The 14883-nt window shown below is 31.2% G+C and overlaps 2 protein-coding genes across 2 annotated transcripts; one reads left to right on the forward strand and one right to left on the reverse strand.

The window, feature by feature from the left end:
* The first annotated feature begins 559 nt into the window (after window positions 1-559).
* LOC114735216 (RINT1-like protein MAG2L) lies at window positions 560-3739 on the forward strand. The gene is made up of 4 exons (XM_028922889.1): window positions 560-860; window positions 955-1053; window positions 1472-1590; window positions 1690-3739. Exons 1-4 carry the CDS (start codon window positions 560-562, stop codon window positions 3682-3684), a joined length of 2514 nt encoding a protein of 837 aa, XP_028778722.1. The 3' UTR covers window positions 3685-3739.
* Window positions 3740-8195: 4456 nt separating this feature from the next.
* Window positions 8196-8874, reverse strand: LOC114735221 (uncharacterized). The gene has a single exon (XM_028922896.1). It carries the CDS (start codon window positions 8809-8811, stop codon window positions 8443-8445), a length of 369 nt encoding a protein of 122 aa, XP_028778729.1. The 5' UTR covers window positions 8812-8874; the 3' UTR covers window positions 8196-8442.
* Between the last annotated feature and the right edge of the window lie 6009 nt (window positions 8875-14883).

The following is a 14883-nucleotide window of genomic DNA, read 5'->3' on the forward strand; positions in this document are numbered from 1 at the left end:
ATACTATCAAAGATACAATTACACTCTTGTCCAAAAAGATATGCTCTTTATCCTTTATATCTAAATATGTTATCCTTTTTCATGAGACGTTTAAAAATCTCCATTACAAAATTTATTACCTAAAGACATTCAAAATTCGTTTAATGACGCAAGTGCAACTCTTTTTCAGTTATATATGATTTCTTTTTGATTATGTGCAAAATAAACAACATTTGAATATAACTAAATATATATTACATATAACTGAAAGTAAATTGCCCCCATTTGTACTTGCTCAAAAACTTGAGCTTTCATGACTTCGGAAGATAAATTTTCAGCAAATAATGGCTGATGCCCTGTCGCGGGAATCATGTTTCTCACTTCTTAGGATTGAGACAGTGAACGACAATAGCGACGTCGTCGACTTCGTTATTTTCGTCTGTGGGCCTCACCTGTGGACCCCATTTTTTCCGGCAAGACAAAAAAAATGTTAGCTTGAAATTTGAAAACAAAACAAAAAAGCTTCTCATAGAAATTAGAAAGTGCTTCTTTTTGAAGCGGTTTCGAATTCCCATTATCGATGACCATGGAGCGTCACCCCCCTCCTCCCATCTCTTTGCCCAACGTCACCGATCTCTCTCCTCTGTTGCTAGGGTTTCTCGACGAGCATTTCTCAACCCACCAAGATTTGTCCCTCAATGCTTCTCTGCTCTCTTCCTCTTTGAGCCAACAATGCTCGGAACTGGACGCCCAGCTCGGGAACCTGCAGAATGATGTCACCAAACGCGCCGTTTCGTGGATTTCTCGTTCGTTTTTGGCTAAATCAGCTCTTGATGAGCTCAACCGCAACATGCAAAATCTCAGCCTCCGCATTTCTAGACGTCAGTGTATTCTATTTTATTCACATTATATACTTTGGTTCCAACGTTTCTGAAACTCCTTTCTAACGCTAGTTTTATTTCTTTGAATTTTTAGACGGGGTTGGTTCGAAGAAATTTCAAAAGGTTTTGAATGAGGACCTTCCTCGATTGGCAAAGGAATTGAATCGAATTGAGTCTATACGCAGTTATGTCGGTGAGTTGCAGGACTCTGTATTCCCCCCCCCCCTTTTGGGTTCAGCTATTGTTATTGATCTGCAAGATTTAAATTTCAATCTTGACGTGCTCTTCATTCTAGTTGTCTGCTCCTTTTTCTTTTACCTGGGGCCAATTTCTTGTTAGTTCGTCGGTGCTCTTCTTTGGGTCTTCAAGAAGTTCCGTCGGTGATTTATGAAATCGTCGTTCTTTTATTTCGACATTATATGTACTCTGTAGTCTCGTTAATTTCAAGATGATGTTCTTAATTAGAATACCAGCAGTCAATGATTTGTATAAGCATATCTATGTATTAACATTGTTCATTTTGCTCTTGTAAACAAATCACCAGTGGCTTTTTGATCTTTATTGCATCTTGTCCTCGCTATCTGTAAAGTTTTCCCAACTTATTGTCTCAGAGACTGCTCTACAGTTGGAAGCTCTCGTTGGAGATCTTGAAGATGCTGCACTTTTTGTTATGGCTTGCCGCCCTGGGAATTTATTTTCAAAGAGGATTTCAGATTGGTCAGTCTCAATGGTAACAAGTTTCTCTGCCTGTAATTTGTTAAATGCATATTGGAATAGCAATTTAATTTTAGTGATGGATTGTTAGACAAAAATGTGCTTTGCTTTGCAGGATTCTGCTAGAAAGCATGATAAGTTGCTTCAGGCCATAAAAGCAATGAATGATATTGAACAAGTGTTAGAGACAGTTGTGAAATTCCACTCTCATTGGCATAGTATTGTGAGGTCTGTTGACAATAGAGTGGACAAAATATTGGCTTCTCTTCGTCCACAAGTTTTTTCAGATCACCGAGCTCTTCTTGCTTCTCTTGGTTGGCCACCAAAATTACTTACCTCAAATGTTGGAAATGGACAAATCACATGTATTCCTAACCCACTTGTTCTAATGCAAGAAGAAAAAAGGAGAAGTTATTCAGAAAGTTTCATAGCACTCTGTGCCTTGCAACATCTGCAAAGAAGAAGGGAAGATAGACAGCATAATTTTGTGAAACAAAAGAAGCACAATATGCAGCTTTGGGCTATCGATGAGCTGGTTTCTCCTATTGCATCAAGGATGGAACACCATTTTGCCAACTGGATTGAGCAGCCAGAGTATATATTTGCTCTGGTTTACAAAGTTAGTAAAGATTTTATTACAGGGGTTGATGATGTCTTGCAGCCCCTAATTGACAGGGCAAGACTCATCAGTTGTAGTGCTAAAGAAGCATGGGTCTTTGCAATGGTTCAAGTGCTTTCTTGCTTTCTAGAAAAACGAATTTTCTCTTTGCTTGCTGACAGATACAAAGTAAAGCTTATGAAACTTGATGCTATATCCTCATGGCTTCGCTTGATAGACCTTATTGTTGCGTTTGATAAACAGATGCAATCTCTTGTTAATCTAGACACTGGTATCTTCTTGATAGAGTCTGAAAAGATTGATGGGCTCTCAAGAGGTATATCTGTTCTAACAATATTCTGCAATAGGCTGGATTGGCTCAGGCTTTGGGCAAAAATAGAATTCAAAAATGCCTGGAAGAAGCTTAAAGTGGAGCTAAAAGAGGAGAAGATGTGGATGATTGATAATAAATCTACATCTGGGTTTGACAGGGATTTGGATTCTGTGCATCGTATACTTTCTACTGTAGAAGACCACAGAGCTCCTCCTATTGTGGAAGTTTTCCTTAAAATTGTTTGGGAAATGACTGAACGCTGCCAAACTATGCCATCTATAATATCACGTGCGCGATTTATTAGATCTACTGCAGGAAAATTCCTCTGGTGTTTCTTTAAGATATTGCTCTTGCGGTTCAAGACAACTGAATTGCATCCTGATGATCCTGACGAAGATGCTATCGTTAGAATATGTGGATTAGTAAATGCTGCCAGATATATTCAAACTAAACTGCGAGAATGGGGTGACAGTTTGGAATTTTTAGAGTTGAAAATTGCTGAAAATGAGTCTAGCAAGCCCATAGAAGATGATGCAATGGATAGCAGTTCCTTTTATAGTGAAGAAATAAGAAGCTTGTCTGAAATGGAAATTAACTGGCTCATGGAGATTATTGCAGCCATTCTTCGTCAGTTTGAACTCGTTTCCTGGGAATATGTTGAAAATAAAGATCATTTTGAGCAAGACCAAGATGACAAAAATATAGTTGGTTTGACACAGGCAATTGATTTAACAGTCTCTACTGATTTCGTTGAAGCTCTGGATGCTCTAAAAAGTTGGCTTCGTGTTGTGAGGATAAATCTCAACTCAAAGGATTTCTCAGATTTGTGGAGAAGCCTTGCAGACGGTCTAGATCATTACATTTCTCGCAGCTTTGCCACAAATGAAATCTGCTTCTCTTGTAAGGGGATCCATCAGTTTGAAGCTGACATGCAAGCACTGCTCTTTGTTTTTCAACCTTTTTGTGCCCGTCCTCAAGCATTTTTTCCCTGTATTAAAGAGATTCTTAAGCTTTTAAAACTGAAAAAAGAAGAGGTAAAGCAATTGCAGGCTGTTTTATCCAATGGTGAAAATAGAGCAAGATGTTTGCGTCCTCACGGCATTTCACATCTATCAGTCAATCAGGTTGCTCAAGTTCTGAGAAACAGAAATTTTGCATCTGCAATAACGCGAGGTTGACCGAAGGGCAAGTGAAAGAACTTCCCACTTGTATCATCCATGACAAAAACATCACCATATTTCAGTGATAAAAATGTCACTGAACTCAACAATGAAATTCCTGTCATACATGCCCATTGGATTCGAGTTGGTAGGTGGAGCAGATCAGCAAGATACCAATTTTTAATGCGTTGGAAGCAAAAGGCTGATTGGGGAGTCAGAAAGCTCGTCTCAGTCCTTCTCCTGCCTTTTAACTGCCGCGATGGAGGGTTGTAGGGTTGTACCGAGAAAACCCATGAAGCGAAATTGTCCGTTTTAAAAGGCGGGCAAAAAAAAAAAAAAAACTTCACGATCACTCCTGATTCCATGAATTAGTTATGTGGATAGAACTACGGCAAACAGCATTCTCTTGCTGATCTGATCATTCTCTTTTAGAAGGGGATGGTATCCATGTAGATGTCAGAGTTAACCTTGTGTTCTTGCAGTATGGGGATATCGTGTTATGTGATTCGGAAAAATGAAGAGCCAACTTTAGTGCTGCTAGCTTGCTAGATTTATGGCTTCTTAAAACTTATTGCTCCTACCAACCAGGTGGGCGATTTTGTAAACCAAGATTGTACGTAGCATTCAAACGGCAACATCAAGAGCAAATTTTGATAGCTCCAATTTCTGGAATTCTTTTAGAAAGACAAATACAATAACTTCTCTTACGTTCGTACACTGCTCTTATACAGGTACACTTGGTGTATTGGTCTAGTAGCAAAGTAGTCCCCTTCTATCTCCACAAAGCTAGTGTGGCCTCCTTTCTCATTGAAAAGAATAGTCTAGCCAGGAGAAGTACTCCCATGAGAAATGAGTATTCCAAACTTTTGTTGAGCACTGCGCCTAATTTTTTTGAATTTAATTAAGTTAATTAGCGAGATCTTATATTTAAAATATTTAGAACCAAAGAGAGAAACATATTTTGTAATTTATGATTAGAATATGACTCTGTAGATTTTAAAAAATATTGATGGTTGTTATGTATGAGTGGGTTAATTGTGAATAAAATGGGACGTGAATTAGGAAAGTAATTAAAACTATAGAAGCAGTGACCTCCACTAAAAATAATGCACATTGTATTCCAAGTAATTCATTAAAAATAACAAGAAGGCAACATACAGCCATTTCAGTTTGACTTTTTTACTTTTGTTTCCCGCTTTCCACAGCCACAAACGTCCAATCATTTTTTTTTTTTGGGCCTTCCCCTTCATCCCGTCTTTTCGTTATATGCTTCCTTTGTGCGGATGATTTACTCTATATCTGGCTTAATTTAAAAAATATTATATTATATAAGATAAATATGTGAAAACAGTTTTATTTTTTAAAGCATAAAATTATTTTTTTTGGAAATGATCTCAAATAACTACTGAATTGCTGACGATAAGACTCATTATATATGAGCGAAAATATAAATTTAAATTCTCCAATAATATAAAAATAATCTCATTCGTCCCTAATGAATAATTATCTTTGTAACTGCCTCACTTCTATCTCAGAATTGTTTTTTTAAAGATGTAATTGGTTTTGAAATTGAGATTAAAAAGTATATATAATAAAATGTTTGTATAAATTCTAGGATGCTAAAAATATATAACACTCGTGATATAGCAATAATCACAAAATTAACAAATAAAAAATCACAAAAAAGATCTTAAAAATAGAAAAATTACAATTAGAGGCATGTTACAATATTATTATTTATTTTGATAATAATTGATAAGCAAACGATAACAATTTTTGTGGTTACAATATTATTATTTATTTTGATAATAATTGATAAGCAAACGATAACAATTTTTGTGAACAGTCCTTGCATATAATTTTTTAATTTTTAAGATTTTTTTTAACGATTTTCTCAATAATAAATGGGAACTCTATTGCAGAACTAAATGAATTAAGATTTTCTCAAACATGTTCCTTAAAATATACCCAAGGATCTGCATTGAAAAAAAGTATATGCATGCATTGGCAAAAAAAAGTTCCATGAATTCATTTGAAGCTAAACTTTTAATGACTTTGTAGTCTTTATAACAAAACTTCTACTCCATTTAATTTATAAATATTAAGAAAATTAGTTAACTTATTTATTAGTAATAAATATATGTTGGTTTCTTTAGAATATCACTTTTATCGTTTTATCCATTGATGAAAACATTCTTTAATATATATAATTAATAGTTATAATTTAGAAAAAAAGTTAAAGTAGATTGAAATATTATATTTAAGATTAAAATAAAATTTTCAATTAGCTTTTATATTTTAGGATTATAAGGAGTATTTTATTCCATTGCTTTTGGATCTTGTAGTAAATTTAGATGTGGGTATTGTCTAAAAGTGTAATTTTCTTTTTAAAGAATGATTAAATCATATAGAAGTGTAGCGAATAAGGTAAATCAGAAGAGTGGGCGGCCGCGGCTCCCACCATAAAAAGGAAGCTTCATATATAAATCTGGGAAGAATCTTAAATGATGGGTATTGAAAACGACATTTTGATTAATACTGAAATTGACGCTCAATTATCAATCAATATATTATAATTAAATACTACCTCCCGTCCTAATTATAAGATCCAGTTGATTAATTTGAAGAGATTAAGAAACTTAATTAAGTTAACTATTTATAATGAATAAATGATGTTTTTTCTAAAATATCCTTGCTAATCAAGTTCGTTATCTAGAACTATCATTATTAAAGGACTATCTTAAAAAAAAAGGATAAATATGATAGACAAAGTAGATTGGGGTCTTATATTTATGATCAAAATAAAAGTCAAACAAGATCTTATATTAAAAATTGGAGGTATTACAATATATTGCTACTATATATTACCCTTAATTCATTTTACTTTTTTAAACTTTCTAGATCTAGATGCGAATATAAATTTTGATGTTCCAACATATTACAATTCGAGTAATATTCTTTTTTTTGTTTTTAACGAGGACACCAGGACAGGAAGAATTAAACCTACCTAAATTCCCTGGTAAATCTAGCAGTTAATAATTATTAATATATAAAAAAAAGGCAACAATAATTAATAACTGTGGTTGTGGAATAAAGATAAGACATAAATTGAGTAGTGGTAATAATCATATCATAATTGAAAATTATGTACGAATGAAATGGGAATTATAAGGTTAAAATTCCTCGTATCTATAATTGATTGACACCCACAAACTTATGATGTTAAATCATAAGATGAAGAAACCATTAAAAAAAAAATTAACCGTACAAGATGCTTGTAATTATTTATATAAATAAATACAAATATAAATGTCATTGTTGGATTAGATTTTATATAATTGATAGGAAAAAATAAGTGATGGATAATAATAGAACAAGAATCTCTGGTTACTCCACTAATCATCCTTGACATGTAAAAACACTAATTAAAGTGGGAGATATGAAACAAAGTTGAGTTCCACTACTTCCACCTACCCTCTTCTTAATCATTCAATTTTAGTTTAAATTTCTTGTTAATTTTGTTAATTACTTTCTCATAATATTCTTTTCTCTTTTTTTCCTCTTTCTTTTTCTCTTTTTTCTTTTCCTTTTTTTTTTTTTTCTTTTTCTTTGTTCCCTTCGGAAGCATCTTTGAGGCACTTCACAACTTGCCCATTATTCATTGTATCCAACTAAACAAACAAATTGAAAAAAATAAATTAATGATTCTGGTGCAAAACAGGTGTATTGAATATATATATATATATTCAAAATAATTTATTAATTAAACAAATATTAGTTCATGAATACATCAGCAACACAAAGATATATTATTTTATTTTATATTTCTTCTTTATTATGCAGCCGAAAGACTTCCGCCAAGAACCATTAACAGAAGATCGAGCAATACTGAATTAATCAATAGAGCAAAAATAATTTTGAATGTTAATTCAGTATAATACCATTAGATATTATAAAGATCATACAATACATAAAATACATGACACTGAATTAATATTTTTATCACTAAACTTATTTGGTGATAAAATTTTGTGTAGGGAAGATGGAATAATTATAATAATGTGTAATAAGAGATTAGTTATTGTACTGTTAAGTATTTAACAAGTGATCCACATGCTCCGATATTTTCATTTATCTTGATGAAAATTTTGGACTTTTTTATGAGCACAAAGGCAGTTAGAAAATACAAAATTCAGAAAAGGAAAAAAGAAAGAAATTGAGAAGAGAAGAAGATGAACCTTCACTTACTCATCCAGATATCTCTGAACATTGATCATCAAGACATTATTGGCATATGTGGAAAATGCTTTTACACACATAGATATAAATCTTAGTGTATCTTAAGCTATGATCCAAAAGAGCCTAGATAATTAAAAAAACAAAATTAAGAAAAAGATAAAAGAAAAGAAAACAAATTCAATTGTTGGAAGTCACTTCAATTATGTTTAGATACTTTGATCTGTACTATTATCCTGTTTCATGACAATGAAATTGTTCGGAATACATGTCTAAAGGCAAAACCCGGTTTCAAAAAGCTAACCTTTATATGCACACTTCACTTGTGAGACTCTTCGATGTGGAATTTATAACAAAAATTGGGATGACAGATTAAAAGAAACGATAATAAAGGCATTTCCAATAAGATTGAACCGAGAAAATTCACAGACTACACTGAAATCGAGTTGGATAATACTGCTTGGCGAAAAATCACCCCATAACATAATTAATAACAAGTGGACTAGAGACGATATTGATTCACATTAATTTCTTTTGAATTTACATCAAAATTGCATATCTCATGCTATCACTAACCATTAGATGATTCATCTCAGAAATATGTGCAAAATGATCAGCAGAAGATGAAGAGAGCCAAACTCCATCAGAAGCAGCAGAACCTCCATTAACATGGGGACTAGAAACACAAGACAGAATAGAAATGGGAGCTTGAAGAATACAATATATTATCACAGAAAACCCACCATGCCTTCTTCTTCTTCCTCCTCCTCCTCTTGCTTGATGATGACCACCTTCGTCCGCTTCTGCTATTTCTCTGTCATGCCCAAACATTCCTGCAGTACTATCAACCACCATGTTCTCATCTGCAACCCTAGAACTCTTCTTTACGTTCTCTAGAAGACGCCACATGATGATCGATCTTCTTCAGTACTCTATATCGCTGAACTGTGTCTGCTGTATTATATATAGGGTTTTGAAGAACTGATGGATATATATAGTTCTTAAGATTGAAGTAAGTGTACTGTATATGGAATTAATTAATAAATGTGAAAAGAAAATAATGGGGTTGGAATGGAAGGGACTTTCGATAATGGCATTTTGGTGGTGGTGTTGCTAGTGCTTGTGCCTATCACAAAAGTGATATATATATATATATATATATATATATATATATCACTGTCTTTTAGCTTTCATTTTTCCGTTCTTTTTCTTCTATTCAAAAAATTTTCAATCGACGTGTTTTGATCAGACTTTGTTCGGAATTATAACATAAACTGATAATCCCTCATATATATGTGTGTGTGTGTATAGATTTGAAGATTATATTTGAGCCTTAATTACTGTATAATAATAAGTTTAAACAAAATTGATGAGAATTATTAAAGAAATTATATATAATTGAATTAATCTTCTCTTGTGGTTAGTGGGTGGGACGATGGAGTTTATAAGTTGTATAGAGAGAAAGAGCAAGTTGGGGACGGAGATGTGTGAAGTCTATATCAAAGCCCCAACTTGCCGACAAAGCTGAATCATTGCACGAAACTCTGTTCTCTACTTTTCCATTCCTTTCATTTCCAAAATGTAGCGTTTACTTCACAAAAATCTGAGAAAATGTTTTAGTGATGCACACACCAAAAAAACAAAGCAATTTTGAAAGAGATAAAGGTGAATCCAGTACTCTGATCTTATTTTCCTGCTATTCACGGTACTTGGATGTAACTAAAAAACCAACATCGAGGTGTTGGATGTTCCAGAAAAATAAGATTTGGGTGGTGGATACACTGCATAAAAAATCCAGTTATTGGACGTACTTGAGAAATAAGATCAGGATATTGAATGTACCTTTATCATTTGTAATGAATAGATTTACCCTTTACCTTGATCTTTTGGACGATGGATGCGACCAAAAAATATAACATTAGGGTGTTAGATGCTCCAGAAAAATAAGATTAGAATAGTAGGTACTTTAATATATAATTATTGTATTGTTGGGTCAGGCTATAAATGCACTACATATATGTCGAATGGAATATAATTGTTTGAAAATTTGGAGTAAATGTTGTAGCATGATGCATGTGACAACCGTTCTATCAACCCACAAATGGACAATTTGTTTAATATATATTAAAAAAATTGAAGTAGAAAAAATTTATAAATTGAACGGAATCTAAATTCTTAAGAAAGAAACTAAAATTCGAAAGGATCGTGAAGACGAGACAAAAAGTTTAGGATAATTGGTTATAGGATCTCATTAAAATAAATTGTTTAAGAAAATATTTTATCAGAAGAATTGGTAGGTAAGTCAATGCCGGTACTGTAGTATATATGACGAAGACTTTTTATATATATAAATTATATTGATACATATATGCTAATGTTATTTTTTGTACCAAAAAAATGAAATTGATTTTTTTTAACATTTAATTTTTATACTACATGTATAGTTGAATTATTGTGTATTTTGTGAACCATGCTTCACCGATGAAGGATGCAAATTTTAAAGCTAAAATATATTAATCCTAAGAATTATAATTTAGCCCTTCTATTTTCACAAAACTAACAATATTTTCTTCAAATTAAAATAAAGAAAAAATTCTATAATTTTTATTATATTTTATCTAGCTATTTTGGAAAAAGTGGGTTATCAAAGACTTCAATTATACAAGAATTCCATCTACTCTTAACTATGTGTATGGAAAAACAAAAACAAAATCTCATTGAGAGATACAAAAACCCATTTTAGTTCTGTGATCTCTACAGTTCAAAATAAATTAGTCATTGGCTGTCGGTTGTGGAAATATCATTGGTGCAAGCAAAACAAAATGGAATTCTATTCTTTTTTTAATTTTATTCTCATCATTCATTTTCCCACTTACCTCCTTTTAAGGCTTCCAACATATCAATGGCGGCATAATTTATCAGTGAAATGTCTGTTTGGTATGAGGGAAATGGAAGGGAAGAAAAATGAGAAAAAATTTGAATGAGTTTAATTTAAAAAACTGAAAAAGTGGGATTAAAAATTTTTAATCAAAATTTCTTCCTCTTTTGTCTTGCATATCCTTTTCATCGAAATTTCACAGTCCCACGTTTTACTGTTTTAAATTGAGTTTATTAAAATTTTTCTTCCCATTCCTTTCCCACCAAACATAGGTAAATATGTCGAAATTTACAAAGTCATGATTGAAATTTGGTATGGTGCACAACTAATATATATGTGTCAATCAGATTATTATTATTATTATTATTATTATTATTATTATTATTATTATTAAACCAATGAAAAACCAAATAATTGTAATCCCTATGACCCATTAAGAATCTAAAAAAGTCAACTGCAAAGTGATTCTGCTCATTGAAGGAATTAAAGCCTCAAAGGCCGGCAATATTGAGATGCGACGTTAGTATATATAAACCACATATATATAAAAATTAATCTCATAAAAATTATTATATTTCATTAATTACATAAGACCTAATATGTGTCGGGTCATTCTCCTCCTCAAATTAATCTCTGTGGTTGTCTACTTGTCTCTTTTGCCATGGTCTAGAACTATCACCCACTTAATTTTTGCAATTTATTCATTGATGATCTAGTAATAAATAAAAAAAACTAAACACATTATAAAAAATAATCATGGGATTTATCGATCCTCTTCAATTAAGTTTCTTCTTTGTGTTGAGTGCTTATGGCCTAATTGAAACCAAACACCTTTTTTAAGATTTTTTTTTTTTAATGTGAGGTTGCGATTTTGAACTTTTAATAGAGGATATAATGTATGTGCGAGTCACAGTGGAAGATATAATTTTTTGGTTGGTTGTTCTTATTTAATTTCAAAATAGTTTCTCAAAATAGAATAATTATGAAGGTAATGGAGCATTATATATAAAATCATCAAAGGATATATAAATTATGAAAAGGAAAAAAGTGGTCCACAATATTATTGGTGTTTAGGGGCACTGCATATTCTGCCGTCAAATAAATTATTGCAGCTTTCAACTATTTACATAACTTAATAGGGAAATGATAATTGGGCCCTCATTTTCTATTTTTTTAAAAAATAATGTTGCTCATTAATTAATCTATATTATCTTCATCCTTAATTTAATTGCTTGTCTCATGTTTACACACAGAACAGTGAGCACCGGCGCACTGGAATCTCTGAAACCGCTCTCCTTTTATTTAATTTCTAAATTATAAATTATAAAATTTTCAGTTAGAAGATATTTTATGTTTCCAACTTCCCATGGACACTTGTAGGGTGGTTAGTTTTTGTAAGAACTAGCCAATACGTCCCTGCTGCTCCAAAATGTAAAAATTAGATAACTAATTTATAAATATTCAAAAATTAATTTAGTTAGTTATTTGGAAAAAAATTGGAGTTGCTTTCCCAATATATCATCTTTAATCATTGATAATGAAAATTATCCTCATATGAAAATCTACCTTTAGTGTATGTAATTAATAAAGATAATTTAAAAAATTATAAATTTATGAGATAAAATAGTTCAAGACATTATATTTAGTATCAAAAGTTTTAGGATGGAGAGTAGCTTGGATTTATCTCCCTATTGCTACTAGCTCCAATAGTATCTATGACATGATAGGATTTATCTTCCATTTTATAATTGGAGATTTGGGGTCTCAATGGATAATATTATTAATTTAGATATAACCAAATTCCTATAATCTTAACTCTAAATTTAAAATTGTGGATATAGAATTTATGGCGGATAATAAATCCAACATGCATGCACTACTACTAATTTGAGGATTAGTGGATGTAGCAATGATACTCCCTAGTGGACAAAAACGATCAGATCAAAAGTCAAAATGTAATGACACAACACATGCATGCTAATTCAATGTATAAAGAAGAAGCTAGAAATTAAAAATTGAGTAGCATTTCCTAATAAATAGATAATGGAATATAAAGATAGCTAGCTACTAATATCATATGTTAATTTTAATACGCATGTATGAAAGCACTATAAATGGATAGTTTTCTTTATCCCACTAATGGGCTCGACGCGTAAACAAGGAGGTCATCAAAATTAAAGGACGTGTTTCATGCCCAAATATATATAGGTCTTGAAAATTTTATGGGTATAATAGTATCAAGTATCCTGATATTATTTTATAATTGTATCCAATATCCTAATCTTATTTACAACACATTTAGTATCATAATATTATTTTTCTGATATTTTGATCACATTAATCTTATTTATAGTATATCTAACAACATCGGTGTTGCATTAGGGGGAATGTTAAATGCATTAGAAAAATAACATGAGGATGCTTGACACAATCAAAATAAAATTAGTGTGACAAATGCTATGGAAAAATAATATCAAAATATTGAATGCTACTTTAGCGGTATTTTATTGAATTAGTCCTTCTAATTTTAAATGTAAAAATTAGTTGATGGACTTGTTTTATCCCTAACTATAAGATTTTAATTCATTTTATCTTAATCTCAAATTCAAAAGTCTGTATTGATGACACATATTAAAAGGGTTTATATCAAGAAAGATAGCTTCTAATCGAAATAATTAGAAAAAAATCAATACATTTTTTACAAATAACAAACTTAGTCATTCTTAATAAATTAGTTATTTATCTCTTTTGGAAGAAATAATATTTTCCTTAACTTAAATTTATCTTAATATGACCGTGTAAGTTTGTTTCATGCTTAAATTGAATAAATGGGTCTAAATTTAAAATGTGAAAATTCAACAAGAAAATATAGAGCTGTCATATTTTTTTTTTTGGGATATGAATCTCCTATACTAGTTTAAAGGTATTATGTGTGTGTGTATATATATAGAGAGAGAGAGAGAGAGGGAGAGGGAGGTTCAAGGAGTTAGAAAAAACTTAGGTTAAGTTCTTTATATTTATTAAGTCAAGTTTTTAATTACGTGTGGTCATGTGCCTTTTTCTGTTTCATATGAATTGATAATTAAATAGTATTAAATGCTAATATTTTAAAAATGGGACACATGATCATGTGTAATTAAGAAATTTAACATAATGAATATAAGGAGCTTGACTTAAATATTGTCCTGAAGAATTATACTTTTTTTTGACCAAAAAGGAATTATACTATTATATCAAATTGAATATTCTATAATTATGCAACATGAGAAGGAATCAAACAAACTCGGGTTATGAAATTTTTTCCCTGTACATTTATTATTTTTCCTGCGTACATTATGCAATCTTAGAAAGAGCTGCGTTCACATTGAGGATCATAATCTAATTTGGAAACTCAGGATAGGATCATAATCTAATTTAGAAAGTCAGTATAGATACCAAACCACAATTGCGCAACACCTGGATGCAACAGCCAAAAAGAGAAATGAGGCAATGATGACATATGAATTAATTATTTATCAAAAGTGGATTGCCAAAAACTTACATTTAAAGAAATAAACGAAAACGTAAACTGTATCTCAACTCACACCAGCCATCTTTCTTTTTGTTTCTTATATGAACTTTCTTATTATTAGTTTAATTTTAAAAAGTTATTGTCAATTAACTCAAACAATTATAAATAACAGGGTACATATTTTGACTATTGTTGCTTGACATTTAAGAAATTGAAGAAATAAGTCATCCTATGCTTATAATTTATTAATATTGCGACTTGTAATAAATTTATAATCTATGTTTATGTGAATATTCATAATATTGATAACTCATGCAAAATTGCAAACAAATAAGTCATATAGAGAAATATAATAAATTAAAGACAGCATATGGTGGTAGGTCAACTTTTTTATTTGAAGATACTTTTGACCATCAGATCATACCTGTTTTGTCAAAATCCTGCTTTGACTTGCCAAACCCATCTTTAAGCCAAACTTCTATATCTTTATTTATTTGTTTAGGTCATTTACAATTTATATGCACACAAACGAACAAACTCAGAAACCCTAGATTGATCTGGAAGATATAAACAGGGGCTAGCACAAAAACTT

This window comes from Neltuma alba, unplaced genomic scaffold (assembly GCF_004799145.2).
Source record: "Neltuma alba isolate B1F8T4 unplaced genomic scaffold, ASM479914v2 tig00013182_pilon, whole genome shotgun sequence".
In the NCBI taxonomy this organism is placed as follows: domain Eukaryota; kingdom Viridiplantae; phylum Streptophyta; class Magnoliopsida; order Fabales; family Fabaceae; genus Neltuma; species Neltuma alba.